This window comes from Gossypium raimondii, chromosome 1, assembly GCF_025698545.1.
Source record: "Gossypium raimondii isolate GPD5lz chromosome 1, ASM2569854v1, whole genome shotgun sequence".
NCBI lineage: Eukaryota > Viridiplantae > Streptophyta > Magnoliopsida > Malvales > Malvaceae > Gossypium > Gossypium raimondii.
The window spans coordinates 46,155,491-46,175,899 of NC_068565.1; the positions used below are offsets into that span (position 1 = coordinate 46,155,491).

Below are 20,409 nucleotides of genomic sequence, written 5' to 3' on the forward strand. Positions count from 1 at the left end.
CACAGCTGTAGACACAAAGGTGTCGTCATCCTATCGGTTGAAAAAGAACCCATGTTTTCATGCTGACGATCTTTTCTGGAAAAATAAGAATAAAAAAAAGTTGGCAGTGCAACGAAATTTCGTAAATGAACTAGGTCGAAGATTATATATTCATTCTTCCACTTACGTTTCATTCAAGTATCCCAGAAAAAAGGGTTTTTTCATCTAAGTAGTTGATTACGCCATGGAGTTTCTAATGTGTGGGCGCCATCGCAGATAGGGATGCCCTCGTAGAATTGAATTCCATCACGGTTTTTGAGCGAGATTTTCCATGTCGACAAAGAACTAAAAGCCGCAAACCTTGAGTCTTTCTTTTTAATCTTCTGGGTTTTATGATTGCAAGAAAAAAACAACAGAAAGCTGCAGAATAACGGAAATATAGAAGCTTGCGGAAACAGCAAATGCTAGACGCAAACACTACTACTGACCAGCTTGAGATCGAAGCAAATCATAATCAGGCAGACAATAGAGGACATTGTCTATGGTTACATACTATGAAAGCAAAGGTTGAAATGTTGATGTCTGCCATGCATGCATGCATGATATATGTAACACTAACGGGGAAGGAAGATGGGGAGAGCAGGGCATTGAATCACGATGTGGGCGATGTTGCATTTCTTAATCATCAAATTCTGGAGCCGTATACGTCACCTGAATTACAACAATAAGAATACAGGTAAATATTGAAAGACTTCGTAAATTTTCGATGTGGTATTTATTGTATTGATGGTTTCTCTGTTTTTGCAGTACTTGAAACAATTAAAAGAGTTCATAAATCACCAATTCATAAATCACCAATGTTTTTACAATTAGAATGGTGGTCAAATTGGTTATATTATTGGTTTTCCGTTTCAAATCCAACCAAAACCTAAGTTAAATAGAGTCTCTATCTTCTTGATTACAAAATCAAATATGAAATTTCATACACCTTAAAATTCATAAGATGAAAAGAGCATTTTTGACGTTATTATACTTATTATGACTAGCATTAAATAGATCAAGTATTCACCCTATCCCTATCAATATCTCAAATCAATGATGGGTTAAATTCTAATCTTGCCTACACTGCATCCAAATTGGACTGAACCATTTGTTAGATTATTGTTCTCTTGTTTTGTTCCTTCAAAGCAATAGAGTAAGACATCGATTGTTCAAAAGAATCAATTCTTTTGATTACATGATAAACTTTTTTAAAAAACATTAGCGCTTGTGAAAATGAGGTGCTCTACCAACTGAACTAGTTCAAGCAACATTGGAAATTAGTGAAAGACTTTTTCTTTTAACCAAAGTAGAAAGCAAATTGCAAGAGTGAAGAAAAAAAACCAACCTAATCAATCAAGTTCAATCTTATTAGGTTAAATTTTTTTTTTGAAAAAACAAACTTTAAGTACATATAATTAAAATTTGCATTAAGATTAAGGTGAATGAAAAAACTATTATGTCGTGACAGTGAAATTAAAATTTTTATATTGAGAGTCAAAATTAAATCGTAAATTTTTTAAAGCTAACATACAAAATTTTCTATTTTATTAACTATAATTTTACAAATTTAAAAATTTTAAAATAATTTTATCAAATCAAAGGGTCAAAGGCTTCTTTTTAGCCCTTAATGTCGCCCTTGTTTACTTATGTCCGTTGCCATCCCTAGCAAACTCATATTAAAAGATAAAACTTGAGCTACCAATAAAATTTTTCACTATTTGCTACATTACTTGCTACACAAGCAGCAAGAAAACTACAATTTTGATAGTTGATTTGTCGATAGTGACAAATCTGAAAGGGGTAGGGAGGAATTTTGGCCTCCAAAAATTAAAAAAAAAAATTCAATTGAGTCCTCTTATAAATAGAGAAACTATAAATTAATATAGCGAAATTGCAGTTTGCCCTCAAAATAAAAAAAATTTCAATTCAATCCTCTTATAAATAAAAAAACTATAATATAAGATATGATAAAATTACACTTTAACCCTCTAAAATGTTTTTAACAAAATGATGAAATTAAAATTAATACATTTTGATGTATGAAAAATTATAATTAAATTTGGTAAATTTATTTTAGATTCACCCTGTTTGTTGAGCAGGTGAGTTGGGAAATCTCTCTTAGCTTCACATTTTCAATTTTATCTGCTCTTACTTTCATTTAAATTTTTTTAATAAATATTGGAATACGTTTTGAAACACAAATTTTGACTTAATGCGATTTAACTCACTTCATCTAGAACACAAATAGCAACATTACAAAATAGATGGTGACATGAAGATAAACAACATACCTTAAAAAAAATTATAAATTCACAAAGAAAAAGTAGAACTGAATTAAACTAATCTCTTTATTATTAAATAAATTAATTTATTTCTTATATTAATTTAAAATAAATATATATTTTTAAAATTAGTAAAAGAATCATAATAATTTTAAAATATTAACTTTATTAAATAGTAAATTTGGTATTATTTAATTTTTTTAATTCATCCATGTATTACATCACCAAAAGAAAATGTAGAAACATGTACTCCATTAAGTTCAAGCAACTGCTGCGGCATTTATTGCATATTGACCTCGTTGATATGGTTTCTTTTTGCCGTTGTTGAAAAAGATAGTTGTTCAATATTTTTAAAATATTATATATGGGTTTAATCTTTATAAGGATTCTATAGGCTCTTTGTAGTAAAAATTAAATAAATTTTGACATGTTTAGAATATAAATACTACTTGAAAAGAATAAAATATAATTTGAAACTTAATATACGACATTTGAAAAGCTTTTATTTGACCACTTTTGAAAAAATTTGGCCATTCATTTGAATACTTTTATATGAACATTTTGAAAATTTTAATCCTTATCTGAGTAACCCCTAAAACGTCATGTGTTTTGTTACGATCTTGTTGAAAAAGTTTATAGTAAGCTTTTACTTATTCAACATATTACAAGTTAATAGTTGTTATACTCTTGTAATATTTAGTAAAAATATTATTTTTAAATATTAATAAAGTTGAATGGGATTTTGTAATGGAAAAAAATGATAACTTTTAAATTATTATATTTCAACAAATGATAATTTTTAAAATATGAATAAATAAATAAAACAAATTTACTAAGACGAATTAAAATGATATCCCATCCTAATATTTGGTATTTTTTGTACTTCTTCTTTTTTTATTATTCTCTTTAATTTTAATACTTTCCCATATTTTTGGTATTCCTCATTTTTGATACTTTCTCATAACTGTTGGTATTGTTTGAAAAGAAGATTTGGTATTAGATATAATTTTGGAGTCAATAAAATATTATTTTCAGATATTAAGAAATTTCAATGGGAATTTGTAACGAAAAATTGTAATTTTAAATTATAAATTTTAATGTTAAAATTAGGTATTGAAAATTATATTTCATGATAAATTTTTAAAATGTGAAAAATTAAATAAAGGACTAAAAGTTATATTTCATGATAACTTTTTAAAAATGTGAAAAATTAAATAAATGAAAAAATACTAGATGAACAAAATTGGTATCCCTCATAGTTTTGGTATTCCTTCAAAAAATTTATACTTGCTTGTATTTTTGTATTCTTTCATAAATTTTGTATTCCCTCATATTTATTTGTACTCCTCATAATTTTTGTATTATTTTGAAAATGAGAATTTGGTAGGAGATACAATTTTGAAATAAATAAAATATTATTTTTAAATATTAAGAAATTGGTATCACACATAACTTTTGGTATTCTCTCATGCTATTTTATATTCTTTCATAAATTTTGGTACATTTGCATATTTTTTATATTCCTCGTAATTTTTATATTTTCTCGAATTTTAATGCTTACTCATTTTTTTGTTGTATCCTCGTAATTTTTGTATTTATAATTGTTAGAATCGACTTGATTAAGCAACAAGAAAAAAATAACAGAATAAATTGAGAAATTGAACACACAAATTTAACGTGGAAAAACCCCTCTAAAGAGATAAAAAACCACAAGCAAAGATAATTTTACTATAATGGCAAAAGAACGAAGAGTACAAAAGATGGAGATAAAACTAAACCCTAAAAAATCCAAAAACAAAAAAATCCTCAAAACGTAAACACAAAATTCTTTAAATGTGTTATGAGTATATCTTTCTAAGGTTGTAAAATAGCCTATTTATAGGCTAAATTAGTAAGTCAAATAAACTATGCTAATAAATGCTAAATATATTATACTAATAAATACTAAATCTTCTAAAAGAAAATATATTTTTATTTAACTTGACTTGCGAGCAATCTCTTAGAATTTGGGTCACACAACTCTAACAATAATTTTTTATATGCCCTCATAATTTTTGGTAATCCCTCGTACTTTCTTAAATGTTTTGATATTCCCTCATAAATTTATGTATTCCTTCAAAAATTTTTGGTACTTCCTCGTAATTTTTGTATACCTTTATACTTTTTGGTACTTCCTTGTATTTTTGGTATATTTTCATAATTTTGTGTATAGATTTGAAATAATAATTTAATATGAGATATAATTTTGGAGTAAAAAATATTGTTTATAATTATGAGGAAATTTTAGTGAGATATGTAACTGAAAATTTTGATTACTTTTAAATTATTATTTTCATGCTAAATTTTGTAAGAGAAAAATTATATTTCATGATAATTTTAAAAATATAAAATATTAAATAAATGAAATGAATTTAATAAGACGGACCAAAATTGGTATTCCTTTATATTTTTTTTACTTATAATTTTTATATTTCCTTATAATTTTTGGTACTTTCTCATTTTTTTTATATTCTCTTATAATTTTGGTATTCCTTCCTAATTTTTTATATTCTCTTAAATTTTGGTATTCCCTTGTTATACCCCTCCTTTAGTTTTGACATGTGGCAGTACGAGAGGTAACTTAGAAAGCACCCATGGGCAGTTTGTCTTATTTTATTAGTTGAGACCATCTAGCTAGTTATGAACTCGGCTAGTCACACTCGCATTTTTCATGCCACGTGCTTTTCGGCCACCCACTTTCAACCACTCACTACGGATTGTCCAAAAGAACCATTAGGCAGCCATTGAGGCATAACAAAGGAAATGTCAGAGCAGAGTCACACAATACTATGCTTGACAACAATTAACATATAATGAACATGCCACCTAGCCGACTACATGAGTAGGCCACTGTTTGTATTGTCGATGACATGACACTACCAAGCAAGGGGACCTTCCCCTACATATACCCCAACACACGAAGAGAGAGAGAGAGATCTATTCCACCCTTAGAAGCACCCTACAGATAACCCATACTCAGACAACTTCCCATTCTCCAGATATTTGTAAGTCTTTTCCTCCTCCCTTCTTACCCTTTTACTCTAGCTCTTAGCCTATCACAAGTAAACTGACCTTCAAACAACTACCACATTCTCCTCTCTTTCTCCTTGCTAAACAATAGTATCAATATCCCTCATAATTTTTTGTACTTGCTTAGAATTTTTGGTAATCAGTCAAAAATTTTGGTACACTTTCATAATTTTTTGTATGGTCTTAGAATTTTTGTATAGTTTCAAAACGAGGATTTGAAATGAGAAATGTAATTTTAGAGTAAAATAAATATTTTCTAATATTAAGAAATTTCATTAAGATTTTGTAACGAAAAATTGGTAACTTTTAAATTTTTATTTTTTCATACAAATTTTTGGTACAATATGTGTAAATTCATATTAATTTTTTTCTGGTAAATTTAATGAAATTCTTGCAAGCAGACTAATCAGACAGATTAATCAGAGTCATAAGATCAGAACTCGATTGGCAAATTAATTTAAAAGAAAATTGAATTGATTAATTGAAATTTTTATTTTTAATTAAACTATGAGGAATAGCATTTCCCAAGATTGGAGTGTTGATGGTTCAATGTTTGAGAGATTGGACATTGGAGTGTCTACCATATAGCTCGCCGCACCGCATAACAAAACACTGCGACTGCCTCTTTATAGTATCTCTCTCTCTCTCTATATAACGAATCAGAGCCCAAAAAGAACAGCAAATTCCCAACTCCAAAAATGGACCTTTCTTCCTTCCGCTTGCTTTTTCTCTTCTCTCTTTTGGTTACCCATCTCTCTTTCTCTCATGTCCTCGCTGATTCCCACTTCGAAGGATTTGACGCCGAAGAGGATGACCCTGTTGAAGATGACATCTTACATCACCATTCCATCCCATCGCCTCCTGTAACTCAGTCCGATTCACAGCCCCTTTCAGATCTTGAAACCAAATCCCATCCTGATCCCAATCCTGTCCCCACTTCGGATTCTCCGTCCCAGTCGGATCTTCAAAAGCCCTCCACTACTTCTTTCGACTACTGGGATGAGGACGAGTTCGAGGGTTTACCCATCGAACAACCGCCACCCGAACCTCCAAAAGTTACTGAAACCGCTACTCCCGATGACCCAGAATCGGAAACAACTTCGAAACCCCAAAACGCTACGGTTCCGAAGAAATCGTTCACGGTGGAGATTGCCTGTGGGTCTTTCTTGATTGTTTTTATAGTCAATTACTTTACCGGTAAACGTGAAAACGAGAACCTTGCTTTGGCATGGGCAGCCAAATTCGCTACAAAAGGTTCTATCTTTGAGAAAAATTTCAGTCTTTTGGGTGTGGGAGAAGGGGAGGACTCGCCGTTACTGTTAAAAGAAGGGCAAACCGTATTCAAATTCTACGCGAGTGGACGAAGATACTGCCAGGGATTGCTGGCAACGATGGAGTTAAAGAGCAGACATGATCTGATATCGAGATTGTTTAATTTGGTGGTCCCGTGTAAAGATGAAATTACTTTTGAAGTTTATATGAATGATGAAGCAATGGATCAGGTGGTTTTCGCGGTGGCAAAGAAGAAAGCGGCCAAAGGGATGCAAAAAGAGGTGAGAGATTTACAAAGATTTGCCGGGTTGATGCCGACTCCTAGTGGAAGAAAATGGGTGGTGGATGAACTATCCGTCATTTCCGAGTCAAAGGAGGTTGCTGGGGATCTGATTACCGAGACTGTGCTTGAGCAGGTTAGTTGGTCAAAGCTTTAGACTTATGTTGATTTTATTGTTTCCTTAATTATTTGTTTGATTTAATGGAATAATTTTATCTGCCACTTCGTAGCATGATTTGGATTTCTTTTGTTATTCATTTGAATAAGTTGATTGGTAAAGAAATTGGATTTATGGGGACTAATGCATTAGTGTTGTTTGTCATAGGTTTTGATTCGAGGGTTTTAGTACTTTAAAGTGGCAGGCTACAAGCCTGGTTCATGTGGTTGAATTTTTGTAGCATACAGTTCTATGAAATTCTTCTCTGATCTCTCTTGTTGCACTCTGTGTACTCGGAGATTCATTAGTATAGGAACAATAAAGTCAATGCTGAATGAAGCAATGCATGATTTTATAATAGTTTTGAAAATATTTAGGGGCATATCATTAATTTTAAGTCATTTTGGATAAATACCTAGTTAGAGTTCGTAGGGTTTATTTGCCTGCTTGATCCATTATGTTTTAAACATTAATGAAGATGGATGTATTTGAAAATGATCAGTAGGTAATCCAGAAGTGGAATTCATAACCATTTTAATTGTTAGTTTGTCATTCCTTTGCGTGGATGGGAGCTTCTGTACATGTTAAACCTTAAGCGTGTTGTGTACAATAGTTCAGGCCGCTGGCAAGCAGTTGCTTTAATTTGTTTTGAAACATGTATTTGTGCGAGTAGGATGAAAAGAATGGAACATTGCTACATTAGTAGCTAAAATCACAAGTTGGGTGTTAAATTTGCTGGTCGTTCCATTTTGTACTGAAGCTTGTGTGATCAGATTTTATCAAGGATTTCTTCTCTGTTAGATTCCTAGCTTTTTAAGGTCTTGATTGAAGGGATGGCTGCGAGCTTGTGACAGTTTGTCTTAAGGATTTTCATATAGATTGTCTTCTGCTTCTTTTGTCTCTTCAAAGTTTTTATTAATAAGAATCATGGCATGAAGTTCCTTTTAAACTCCATGGCTTATGGATAAAGGCAAAATTATCAAATTCTTCTAGCTGCAAGCGTGTGAGCTACACAACCATCGTACTTATTATTACTATTTGTAGTAGTCCTTTTTGGTTGAGGGTGTCCAGAGAGTGGGAGAATGCGATAATTTTTATTAGGTTTCAATAATCCATGTGTTTTGCTTTCAAGTTCAGTGAAGAGATTATGACCCATGTAATCCAGTACATTATGTGGTTCTTGCGAATAGTTCAGTTGTTCATACTAATTTTTGGGGCCCATTGTAACTACCCTTTTATTGTCCTGTTAAGGTTTGCTTCAAATTCACTTGGCAGATTTAACATGCAGAATTAATTGTGATTGATAACCTGCAGGTTTTTGGGGACAAAGCTTTTGAGAAATACGGAAAGAATTTCATTTCGATGCATTTTTCAGATCAACATCCTGGTCTGCTCAGGAAGATGCTGTTGTTTAAGTTTGCCCTCCCTGATGCCAACCACATGGCTGACATCACTCGCTTGGTAGCTCTTGTACCATACTACATTGACTTAATTGGGCGGTACAAGCTCAGCTCACAGGTGCTTCAGCTGGGACACTAGATTATATATCAAATTGTCAAATACATGTCCAACTTGGTAATCTTCTCGATTTCTTTTCTTTCTTATTGCAGGCTCGATCCAAAACTGAAGCAGCAAGAGTGAAGGCTGCCCAAGAAGCATACAAAGAACTTCAAAATGCAAGGCAAGAAGCATTGCAGAGAAAGAAAGCAGAGAAGAAAAAGATGTTAGAAGAGGCAGAGGCAAAGCTCAGTGCAGAAGCGGCTCGCAAGAGAGAAGCAAAAGATCGTGCTCGGCAGATGAAGAAGGCAATGCCAAGAATGAAGATGACCCGCGCTCATTAGATGGCTGTGGGCATTAGTAGTATGAATGCTTACTCATCTGCAGATTGCAGGTTATTAGTTCCCTGGTTTCTGTATGTCACTGGGAATGTATTTTTAGTTGTCAACTACCGATTCGGAATGTTCCTGAAGATACTGCTCCAGGAACTTGATAAAGTTTCTTCCATGGATGACATTTTAAACGCAATTCCCAAGTAATGATTTTGATGTGCTGATTTTGTCTATCGAATTGAGCAGTTTTGTTCTAGTTATCGTAATATACACCATACATACCAATCGGGGAATGATTTTAGAAGACAAAGAGGTTGGATTTTAATGGTACTAATACTTAATTTTTAATTATTTTAAGTATTTTTTTCATTATTAGCTGAGAAATTTTGTATTTTGATATTGTCTTTATTTTTATTTTATTTTTCATAGTTAGCTTCTACTTTGAGTATGGTTTATATAATTAAAGATAAATTAATAAAATCTCCCATTCCAATAAAATGAACTAAACAATTTAGACTAGATCATGAACCGTTTGATATAACAAGTATCGAATGGGGTTTTGTTAGAGAAATAGTAATACAAAATTTTTCTTTTCATTTTTTAAAAGATTTTCTAGCTGTAGTAAAATCTTTATTACAAACCATCGTAAAAAACGAGGACTTTTTCTATTATTTCTATATTCAAATAAGTACTCTTATTGGTATTTCTGAAAAAGAAAAAAATTTCAGCCATATCAAATATGGAAAATCCACAGAATGCTCGGAAGCCCCCGACTATCTACTGTAGATGAAGACAAAGATTACTTGGCAAAAACAATTGACAAGTGTCAAGATAATTTAAGCTATTATCAAATCCAAGCCGGTCTTGATTTAATAGCTAAAGCTAAATATCTTCTTCAAGAAAGAAATTATCAATTCAGAACTGATGGAAGAAGAATATTAGCATATCATTCATATCTCATTGAAGAAAATGATGACGGCATCAATCTGCTAAAAAAGATAGCAGCCATGGACGTTGAAGATTTTCCATCCAACATTCTGCAACAAATCAGAAGTGCATGGGAAAATTGTCATCAAGACATATCTACTATCCATCATTTTGAAGGATAAATAAATAAGACAAAAAGTCTTAATCAAGTCTTAATCATCATTAAAACAATGATGATGTAAGAAATGACATAAAGCAGCTGTGACACAAGCAGTGACAACATCGGTCATAAATGCAAGCATGACACATGGAAGCAACCATAACCATGCAAAAAGATGGAGACGTGGAAGCAACCACATCCACAAAGAAGCCGAGTCTTTATCAGAAACACTATACGGGATTCAAAATACAATTGTATAGAATTTTTAGAATTCCTCTATAAATAGGGAGGAAAGTTCAATTGTATAGCATCTTGTAAATTACCAACTACTTTACTTTTTAGTTTTCTCTTTTGTAAACTTTCCTTTTGTAATCAAAGAGTCTATATTCCCTTCCGCTCATACTCTATAATACCCTTCCTCCCCACCCCCGCTTGGTATCAGAGACATGCTTTCAATTTGATTTTTAAAACTTTGTAGTTTCTCTCAAGTCTAAACTAAACAATTTCTTTTTCCATTTATTTTATTTTTTCTTTTCTGATATTGTTTTTCACGCAACTTAGAGATGCTTAAATAAATAATCCTCTATTGTGCAATAATTTATGGTGTTTTTATGCAATATCTCTACTGTATATCAAGTCTTTATATTAGTGTTATTTTTCGTTCTTATTAATGAAAATATTTTTTATTCAAAAGAATAACCATGTTAAATAATCTTATATTCCAATAATATTATTATCAAAATAATTTTACATTTTGGTGAACCAAACAAATCTTATAATTTTATGATGTAATTCTACTTTCAAAAGGATCATAAGTAATATTCAAGTTTTGTTTTCTTCACACCTTAAAATGAAAACTAATCGAGTTATGTATACCATGTTTTGTTCATTACTGAAATGGCCTCAAGCATATTGAAGGCATTTAATTATATCATCAAGGAGATTACAAGTTTAGCAAGGAGGATGCCTCTTGAAATACTATTATTTTCTGATACAACAATGGGTACTTACTGATCAGAGCAGTTAGCATCTTTTATTATCCCTCAATTTAGGGCATCAATGATATTCTATAGATTGTATTTGGTCATGATTGACCCTATACCCCCTGCTAACTAACTCTATTTTCTAAACAACGTACCCGGTTTAAAAGTTTTGAACCTTCTCTTAAGAACTGAAAGAACAACAGAGCCAACAAACGGCCAAGTTGTTATGACGGCAATGTACACAAGCAACCAGATTGATTGTCTGCTCCGCCGTGAAAGCTTATCAATGCGTCCTTGAACAGGGACAATCAAATCCTTTACATTTTGCTCCACTTGCTGCATTATTTGCTTCTCAGGGTTTAGTTTATCTGTCAAGTCAACACTTGTTCCCTTATCAGAAATTGTACCTTCATCCTTCTTACTGTGAGTTGTATGCTCGTTTGAAATGTCTTCTACAAAAGCATCTGTTTGTTCATTGCTCATTGCAGTCACCATTCCATCTTCCATAACATTCAAATAAGGTGCCTGATCAATTGAACTTTGCAGTGGCTTGGGCATAGTAGAACCTTGCATCTGCAAGAAAACATAAAAGTTGAATGAATTTGTAGAAACAGGCAGTTAGTTAACACAAAAGCCTCTTCCCACCACAATTGTTAGGAGACTTGTCACCAAGTTAACCAATTTTCCCATTAAACATAAAGAATTCTAATGGAGTTGATCAGATCCAGATGGTCGCTGATCAGTTACTAGTTTGACACATATTTTGCTGCCTTGCTGGGAGGCACTGGAGAGAATTTTTGCTAGATTGGTTCAGGCAGCACGAAATGAGGTAGGAGAATTAACTATTTAGCTGCTAAAAGAGAATTTTAATTCACAGGCTTTTGACTTTGGAGGAGTGCCTGACTGCTTTATCATCACAAAATGGGTGCAGATATGTCCATTTAGTTCAAATAAAGTACAACAGTTTCCTACAAAACAAGTTAACTGAAACTTTTACCTTCTTTCTTCCTTCTATATGTGGGCTAGTCCTTAGAACACCAAAGAACTCATTAACAACTCTTACCCACCTGCAAATCAATGAATAAGAAACCGTGTAACTTGACACAATGAACCTTATATTACAACTTGTTACATAATCAGACACAGCTGCTAGTATAACAAATATATGAAATTACACAGTCATAGCATGTCTTACGAGATGCTCAATCCTGAAATTGTGAACATGATATATATATATACACAAAGATAAGCTTTTGTTTGCGTGCGTATATGTATATAGTATCAAAGATGCCAATTATTACCATATGCTAGACGCTGTTATCCCCTCATAGAATGCTAGATGTCCTCCATGCGGTGTAGTAGCTAGAATAATATTTTCATTGAGCCTAGAAGTAAATCAAACAGAAGGTTAGCTTTAAAAAGAAGGAAGTCATGTATAATATTGTCCTTGTTAGAGATGGAATATTGATGATGACATGAAACATGGGTAAGACGTATAACTTTACCATTCAAGTGGAGAATGTAATAGAGCGTTTGGCAATATCAACAAGGTATACTACCAACATGTTAAGACTCATTTCAGTGTTGGCAGTTTAGACTAGTAGTTCAGGTTTTACTTGATGTTGGAATAAAAATGCTCTGCTCATAAATCCCTCCTTGTTGTGACTGCTATGTTAATTGTATAAAAAGATAAGATGCAATGTGAGCTTGAACACATAAAGAGTTTCATACAATAAAATATGTCATGCTGATAGTGGAACTGCAAATTTAATGCACATAAACCTATAATAATACTAAGGAATCAAATGGTTCCTCTCACTTGAATCTAAAGGAAGTAGCACACTGACCAAGTGCCCCAGAGAAGGCTTTTAAAGAGAGGTTATTGGAGAATGAAGAGTGATTTCTTACCTACATTCATCCCATGGAATAGCTTCACTGGTGCACACTGGATCATCCAAAGCACTGACACACAGGAGAGGCACTGACACATTTTCTACATAATTAGTACTGCTTGATCTCCTATAATACGTATCCACAGTCTGAAACGCATGGTGGCCTTTATTAGAATGGAAATATGGAAAGGAAATAGAATAATAATTTTTTACCTCAAATTTCCCAAGAACTCGAGTAGCATGGTTGTCAAAATCCCTAAGAGAACTTGACTGTGAAAACACAAGCAGAAAAGAATTAGGAGATTCTTCATTAGGAAAAAAGAAACTGAAAATTTCTTTGAAACAATGTTGGGCGTAAAGAGGATGAAATAAAATGAGATGAGGCATTTGATTTGGTGGAAGTTTATCTCCATTTGAGGACATATTACATCTATTTTCAAACCAGTAATATCTGTGTCAAAGCAGCTAGCAATGTTATCCTTCTAAGATGCTTCAACTATGTGACTGACTTGTTTGTTCTTGCATACAGTAGGAATTTTTTGAGTACCTTTTCAATGCCTTCCCAATTTGCAAGACGAGACAAGATAGACTGATGCCTAAATAAAAGCACAAAGTATATTATGTAAAGGTACCTCGAAAGTAAGTAAACTGATTCTGCAAAATGAAGTAATGAATACGTACAATTGTGCATAACCTTGCAGGCCAACTGTTAGTGCTCTGTCATATAATTTCTGCATAGGTCGACGGTTTATGAACCTATCACATATCTGCAAGGAAGAGATTTAGTACATAACCTTTCCAAAAAGAAGACAAAGTGGCAGCACTTTAGTTAAGAGTTCATGAGAGACAAAAGAGTAAGTGAGATTTGATTTAAGCAGGAAGTGGTCCAAGATGCCACTACAGCCATTGGCCATCCATGACAGACTTGGCAATGGTGGCAGTAGCATAATTGCAGAAGGTTTCTCCCCTTATATCTGCAATAGGAAATGCCGACATATTTAAGCTCAAAAGAAACAGGCATGTTTTCAACTGATATACCTATATAAGGCAAGGAATTACTTGGTTCCATGGTTAGGTCATGTGGGACCAGATCAACGTAATGGCAGTTGACTATCCCTGTTTGTTCTTCTAAACTTGAACCTTCTGGTGGGGTTTCGAAAAGCAATTACCTCGCAACAAATGCATGGAACTTTATTCTCAATAGGGATAGTTAAGTCCTCTTATCATCTATCTCCTTTCTCTCTCTTTTCTATTCCTATATTTTAGGCCAAAAGTGGATGTATTAAATTACAGATGCCTTTGTGGGCAAGACATGTGAGGCGTAGGCCGCTAGAAGTCAAAGGTGTTGAAGACGAAAAGGAAGACAAGTAATCTTAGTTTTAGAAATACTCCTAATTAGAATAATTTATTTTAGCAAGTATCTTATTGCGTTATTAAAAGCCCTTCCTTTTTAGTTTCCTTAATTTTGGTTTCCTACTCTAAAGAGTAAACCCTGTGTACCTCCATTTAAGAAGGATGATTCTGAGTAATAAAACAAGTTAGAATTTTATTTCAATTCCAAGGTTTAAGACTCCCTTCCTAACTAACCTAAGGTTAGGAGCCCCCTTCAACGATAGGTTAGGCTCATGCTACAAATCTCAACATAGGGAAGCTCCCTCAATTGAAAGCGAACTTTCCTGTGAATCACCTGGTGACTCGATCCATCAGCCGTGAGCTTAACACATTAATTTAGTGCAATAGAAGCTTTCACAATTTGGGAGCAAAAGAGGATATAGAATTTGAAAAATGCAGATGAAATAGAGATCGGAGTCTTGGTTGTATGATAGCAATAAAAATACTAACCAAGAGGTCCCAAGGAGAGCATATAGCTGCAGCACCAACAAGAGGAGTATTTGCCCCATCCTCTCCAAGATATTTTACCTGAGAGTGGAAGGAGAAAGCATATATTTGAGCTTGCAAACAATAACTAAAACAACTCTATATGTGGAAAAAACAAAATATTAAGAATTTAGCCATATGGACATCATTTGTCAAATGGGACAAGGACATTACTAAAAATACATTGAACTTAGAAGGCTGGAGCTGAACCACAATTATCTTTTATAGCAAATATTGTGCATTAGGAACAAACAGAAAATGGGTTTATATTCATAATTCAAAATTAAACCCAGAATTAGATTTGACATTTCTTTTACCTAACCTGACTGCAGCAGATGAAACAAAAAGTAAATATTCATCTGAAAGTTAAGAGTAATAAATCAGCTAAAGTACATAAATATCTTCACAGGTGATACAGTTAGAAAAAAAATAGAAGAAGCATTATCACATCCAAGGAAAATTTCTAAATGACGTGCAAGTTCTAACACTCAACTACTTTCGTGATGCTCATAAACATAATCAGAAGAATTCAGATACCAGAATATTGGCACCAATGCTAGTTCCAACAGCATACAGAGGAGCTTCTGGATATTCACAACGTATATGGTCAATGATTTTCCGTAGATCTTCAGTCCATCCAGCATTATAACAGCAATCAGACTGAAAATAAGTTCATTTACGTGGAATTGACAAGTTTGAAAATGGTACTTAGATGATTCAGAATCTAGGCAGAAAAAGGGTTCCGTAACAAAACTCACCGTTAGAGATACACCTCCCAGTCCACGATGATTGCTTACAACAACATTCCAACCCTGTCTTGCCAAGTTGAAAGCAAGATGCTTCACATACTGTACACGCAGCAACGCTTCTTTAACTACTTCAACGACAATATGAGAGAACAAATATAAATATAATATCTATACATTTAAAAAGAAAAAAATAACTTACCGCAGCAGCAGAATCGCTGGTCAAGCCAGGAATCACAATCACAATCGGAGTTTTATCACCTTTAAGAGCAGCGGAACTATCAAGCATGCAGGAGGTACCACCCACAACTGTTATTAGTTACAGATGCACAATATTAAAAATTAAGCCATATATATTACTTTAAAGAATGAATTCCCTCCCATTCTTAAATTTGAATAACACACATGAATGTTCTAAAAAATTAAAAATAGAAGAATAAAATCATGAGAAGATGAATAAAATCTGACCATCCGTGTAAGTTAGCCAGTCCAGAGCAATTGTTCCACCATCAAAAGCACGGAATAAATGTCTAAGAATAATAAACGCTTAGCAGATTAACATTTATCCAAAGAAAATGAAATTGAAAAAAAAAATTGAAAAAGGAATAGAAAAAGAATTGAACTGACCGTCTATAAGTAAGTGGAGGAGGCCTTCCCAGAAAACTCAAGAAAGCAGTCTGAAGATGAGGACTAGAAAGCCATGGAGTGGCCAAGTACCTGCGCCATTGTTGAACAAATCGTAAACAAGTAGAAGATGTAAATTCGAGTTTCGACTGATTAACTGAGAAATCCAGGAATAAAAATAAAAATAATATTTACCTTCCTTGGAGTATCTTACAGTTGGCGACGACTGATTGGGCGAGTTCGGAGCAGGAGTTGTAATTTAACGTAACGGGATCGCCTCTGAAAAGAGTGAGTAAATCCTGAAGAAAATGAATCTCCAAAAAACTGTAAAGAAATATGAGAAAGAGAAAGGAAGCGGCGAAGAAATAATGGGAGAAGGGGATTAAAGCAAGTGCTTGGAAAAGAAGATCGTAGGGAGAGATGGAGGCTTTTGCTGCAGCTAACGGTTCCCAATCCATTGATTTTGGAAATGAATCCAATGAGAACAGGGAGAAAGAAATAAAAAAAAATGAGAGGAAAATCCAATGAGTATATGGATAACATATGACGTTGGGATTTCAGTGAAGTTTGTTTAGACGAAAAATTACAAAAGCCGCCGTCTGTGGGAATCGAAGCCACGACCACGTGGTTAAAAGCCACGCGCTCTACCGGCTGAGCTAAGACGGCTTGCCTGAAAATTTTCTGTTTGGATTTTAAATCTATAAACATATCTACAAGATAAAATTTTGTCCGAGGGTATTTTTCTGAGTACGGGGAGGCTGTGCCTGTGGTAGCGAAGATGATTACGTGTAGACTTTTTCCCATTAAATGGGGTTTAAATATGCATTTATTATTCATATTTCAAATTTTAATTATTTTATTAAATTTAGATTTATTATTTAGTTATATGGCTATTAAGTTATTATTATTTTTATTTTAAAAGGGACACCAATAAATTTAACAAAAAAATTAACAACATTAATAATTGGACCTGAATTTTAAAATTTAAAAAATAAAAAGACGAAATTTCAAATTTATGAAAAATACAATGACCCATGGTATAATATTAAAAATTTTGTTAATTAAATAAATAAATTAATTTCAAAACATCAAAATCAATTAAATAAATTTATTCAATTTAATCTCTTTCTAAATTTTAAAACTTTATTTTATGTTTCCAAATTAAAATCAACTCTATTAACTCATATTTTATAATGGTCTACAAAACCCAAATTTCTTTTGATTATATGACCTTCAATATTTCATGCCAAGTTTAAAGTGAAGAAAAATCATTATAATTATTTTTGTTGCATCAAAGTTGATTTATAGGAATTTAGTAGCATCAAGCGGTTAAGTTAGTCTAAAAAGAAAATTTTGTGATATATTATATTATATATATATATGTTAAAAATGGTATTAGAATTGATTTCATAAGTCTCTATAATATCAATTTGAATGTTTTTCATACAAATTTATTTGAAGATATTACTAATTTAGTTTTGAGAGAAATATTGAGGAAGAAGTATTTAATGATATAATTTTTTATCTTGTTATTGAATTTTATTGAATGTTATTTTTTATATTTTTAATTAATTTTTCGAACAACAGTATTTTTGAGATTTTATTTTTCTAAATTTTTATATAGAATTTTCTATTTTCAATAATTTTGAATTTTTTTTACAATTTTTATACAAAATAAGAGTCAGACTAAAATATTATTATATTAATTTAAAACAAAAATTTACCAATGGTGCTGTTAAGTTCTCCAGTTCAAATGCAAACTGCATTGATATGCTAAGCATGGCGCTCTGGAGAAGAGTCCCTCACCGGCTGCTTCTAATCCGCAGCTTCGTTGACGCCAGGATCAAGTGGGTTCGTGACCCATACCTAGACATTGCCGTCGAAAGAGAGAAAAACCTCAAAGAAATCCTTTCCCTCAAAAACCAAATCCTCTCCTCTCCTTCCAAATCCCTCCCCCTTTCCTCTCTCTCCCCTCTCAAATCCCATTTCAATCTCCCCACCTCTACATCCAAGCTCTTTCAAAACTACCCTTCCATTTTCTCCCCCTTCCAACCCTCTCCCTCTCTTCCTCTCCACGTCAAGCTTACCCCTCTAGCCATGACTCTGCACAAAGAGGAGCTAGCTATTCACAACTCTCCCCCTCATCGAAACGACGTCGTAAACAGGTTGGTTAAGCTCTTAATGCTGACTAAAGCAGTTAGGCTGCCTTTACATATCTTAGACAAGTTCAAATTTGATCTCGGCCTTCCCACTAATTATATTACCTTTCTTCTTTCTGATTATCCTGATTATTTCCAAATTTGTGAACATAAAAACCCTTCTGATGGAAAAGAAACCCTTTTTTTAGAGCTTATTTCTTGGAGGAATGAACTTGCCATTTCCGAAATGGAAAAGAGAGCTTCTTTTTCTGACGGTGTGAAATTGAAAAAAGGATTGCCGTTAAGGTTTTCGATGAAATTACCCAATGGGTTTGATTTAGAGAAGAAGGTGAAGAATTGGGTTGACACATGGCAAGATTTGCCTTACATTTCACCTTACGAGAATTCATTTCATTTAGGGCCTAATAGTGACCAGGCGGAGAAATGGACTGTGGCAGTGCTTCACGAGTTGTTGTGGCTGTTGGTGTCAAAGAAGACTGAAGGAAAGAATGTGTTTTGTTTGGGAGAGTATTTAGGGTTCGGGAACCGATTTAAGAAGGCGCTGATGCATTTTCCGGGGATATTTTATGTTTCGAATAAGATTAGGACACAGACCGTGGTGCTTAAGGAAGCTTATAGGAAAGATTTCTTGATGGAGAAGCATCCATTGATGGGTATGCGGTTTAGGTATATTCATCTTATGAATAAGTCGGAAAAGTTTCGAAAAAGAGATGGTGTTCCAGTGTTTAGGAGGAAAAGAAAGGTTATGTCAAATGCTGATGAAGGGGAAGTTATAAAAGAAGATGATAAGAGTGTGGAGGAAAATAAGGATTTAAACTTGTTGTCTGGTTCGGGATCTAATGATGGTTTTGATGACGAGCCTTCTAAAGCTCAGGTAATGGATATATAGTCTGTAAAGGATACACCAATAGATGAATAAAGATAAATATGATTTCAGGGAGAATTCTGCTAGAGCAAGCATGGCTGCGTATACTTGGCGTATCAATGTATTTGAACTGCACCTATGCAAAAGAAAGAAGCATAAAACCAGACATGGGCTTAGAGGGATGATCAGTTTCTCAGAATGTCGATTTTTGAAGTTAATATAAGTAATTATGAAACAGGGCAGACAATGGGACGATAGTTGTGCAAATGATGTGAACGCAATGGTCCGAAATTGGGTAATGACTTTGACTGGATGAGAATGTTTAATCTTTGATTTGTGGCTGTATAGGCTACAATTAGTTTATGCCTACTATAGTATTTACAAGATGCAGTTGTGCTTTTTAAGTTTCACACTCTATTATGATGCTGTTCTGTGTTGAATGTGTAAACAGGCACAAGCATCTTGGTACTATCCATTGAACAATATAAGGTCACACATTGGAGATGACAGAGTGACCAAGTGTAAAAGTTTTGTCTACTACAGCCAGAAATATTATAAGAACTGATTCAATGAATTGAACAAAACTTTTGTTTGAATGTGGTGATGCATTAGTAAAATTGTGGAAGTTTGTTGATCACTTGGTCTTTATAAAGGGCCACAAGGGGTCATCATCACAATATTCACAAATCTTAAGGAGAAACCTTATAGAAAGTGCAAAACATTGTAAAAGTGAGGAAGTTGGATCTGTAAAGAAAGAATATGCTGATGTTGTAGGAACTTAGAAAACAGAATAAGAAATTTCAGCAGAAACTTAAGTTTTAAGCTTCGATATATTGCTAAACAAACAAGGAGTTAAGCTCAAGCTATAAGGACATAATGCTTGAATAAAAACCAAAAACAAGAAGAAGAATTTGCTGAATGATTCATCATCAATTTCTGAAAACAAAAGCATTACATATAACAAGTAATCAACTTGTCAAAAGATGAAAAACATCACCTAAACATACCCAACTCCACTAACAAAGTCTTGAAACTTATAAAACTTTGCTTGCACGCTTGGTTAAGTTGGTTTATCAAATCCATCAGCGCCAAATTACATCAAGTGTATCACTAACATAGTTCTAATGTAACTAAGCAACAAAACATCAACTAAAAAGTAACAAAACAGCAATTTATGCTTCAACTGCAACTAGAATGGCTTGAACTGCTTTGGTTTGCATGTAAGCCACCTTTTAACACTCCTCCTTGGCTTCCATGCTGCAAAC

At 33.2% G+C, this 20,409-nt stretch overlaps 3 protein-coding genes and 1 non-coding gene across 4 annotated transcripts; 2 read left to right on the forward strand and 2 right to left on the reverse strand.

Annotated features, from left to right (window-relative positions):
* The first annotated feature begins 5,965 nt into the window (after positions 1-5,965).
* On the forward strand, positions 5,966-9,143 carry LOC105786096 (uncharacterized protein At5g49945). The gene is made up of 3 exons (XM_012612374.2): positions 5,966-7,060; positions 8,396-8,599; positions 8,692-9,143. Exons 1-3 carry the CDS (start codon positions 6,071-6,073, stop codon positions 8,920-8,922), a joined length of 1,425 nt encoding a protein of 474 aa, XP_012467828.1. The 5' UTR covers positions 5,966-6,070; the 3' UTR covers positions 8,923-9,143.
* Positions 9,144-10,863: 1,720 nt separating this feature from the next.
* On the reverse strand, positions 10,864-16,892 carry LOC105786095 (uncharacterized). The gene is made up of 14 exons (XM_012612372.2): positions 16,316-16,892; positions 16,124-16,213; positions 15,965-16,026; positions 15,699-15,805; positions 15,509-15,598; positions 15,288-15,410; positions 14,715-14,792; positions 13,554-13,639; positions 13,420-13,468; positions 13,086-13,142; positions 12,889-13,019; positions 12,282-12,365; positions 11,978-12,047; positions 10,864-11,553 (listed from the first exon to the last, which is right to left on the reverse strand). The coding sequence occupies exons 1-14, from the start codon at positions 16,576-16,578 to the stop codon at positions 11,116-11,118; spliced, it is 1,728 nt and encodes a 575-aa protein (XP_012467826.1). The 5' UTR covers positions 16,579-16,892; the 3' UTR covers positions 10,864-11,115.
* Positions 16,714-16,786, reverse strand: TRNAK-UUU (transfer RNA lysine (anticodon UUU)). Its single transcript has one exon. It is a non-coding gene; the product is annotated as a tRNA-Lys (tRNA).
* A 961-nt stretch (positions 16,893-17,853) lies between the features above and the next one.
* On the forward strand, positions 17,854-19,740 carry LOC105786097 (protein WHAT'S THIS FACTOR 9, mitochondrial). The gene is made up of 2 exons (XM_052634519.1): positions 17,854-19,439; positions 19,596-19,740. Exon 1 carries the CDS (start codon positions 17,891-17,893, stop codon positions 19,166-19,168), a length of 1,278 nt encoding a protein of 425 aa, XP_052490479.1. The 5' UTR covers positions 17,854-17,890; the 3' UTR covers positions 19,169-19,439; positions 19,596-19,740.
* Positions 19,741-20,409: the final 669 nt, after the last annotated feature.

Excerpts from the sequence above, each read along its gene's own strand:
- LOC105786097 (XM_052634519.1), top strand. The coding sequence starts at position 17,891 with ATGCTAAGCATGGCGCTCTGGAGAAGAGTCCCTCACCGGCTGCTTCTA.
- LOC105786096 (XM_012612374.2), top strand. The coding sequence starts at position 6,071 with ATGGACCTTTCTTCCTTCCGCTTGCTTTTTCTCTTCTCTCTTTTGGTT. Across the intron at positions 7,061-8,395 it reads CCGAGACTGTGCTTGAGCAG|GTTTTTGGGGACAAAGCTTT; the intron begins GTTAGTTGGTCA and ends GATAACCTGCAG. Across the intron at positions 8,600-8,691 it reads GGTACAAGCTCAGCTCACAG|GCTCGATCCAAAACTGAAGC; the intron begins GTGCTTCAGCTG and ends TTCTTATTGCAG.
- LOC105786095 (XM_012612372.2), bottom strand. The coding sequence starts at position 16,578 with ATGGATTGGGAACCGTTAGCTGCAGCAAAAGCCTCCATCTCTCCCTAC. Across the intron at positions 14,793-15,287 it reads GCATTGGTGCCAATATTCTG|GTAAAATATCTTGGAGAGGA; the intron begins GTATCTGAATTC and ends TTCCACTCTCAG. Across the intron at positions 13,143-13,419 it reads ATTGGGAAGGCATTGAAAAG|TCAAGTTCTCTTAGGGATTT; the intron begins GTACTCAAAAAA and ends GTGTTTTCACAG.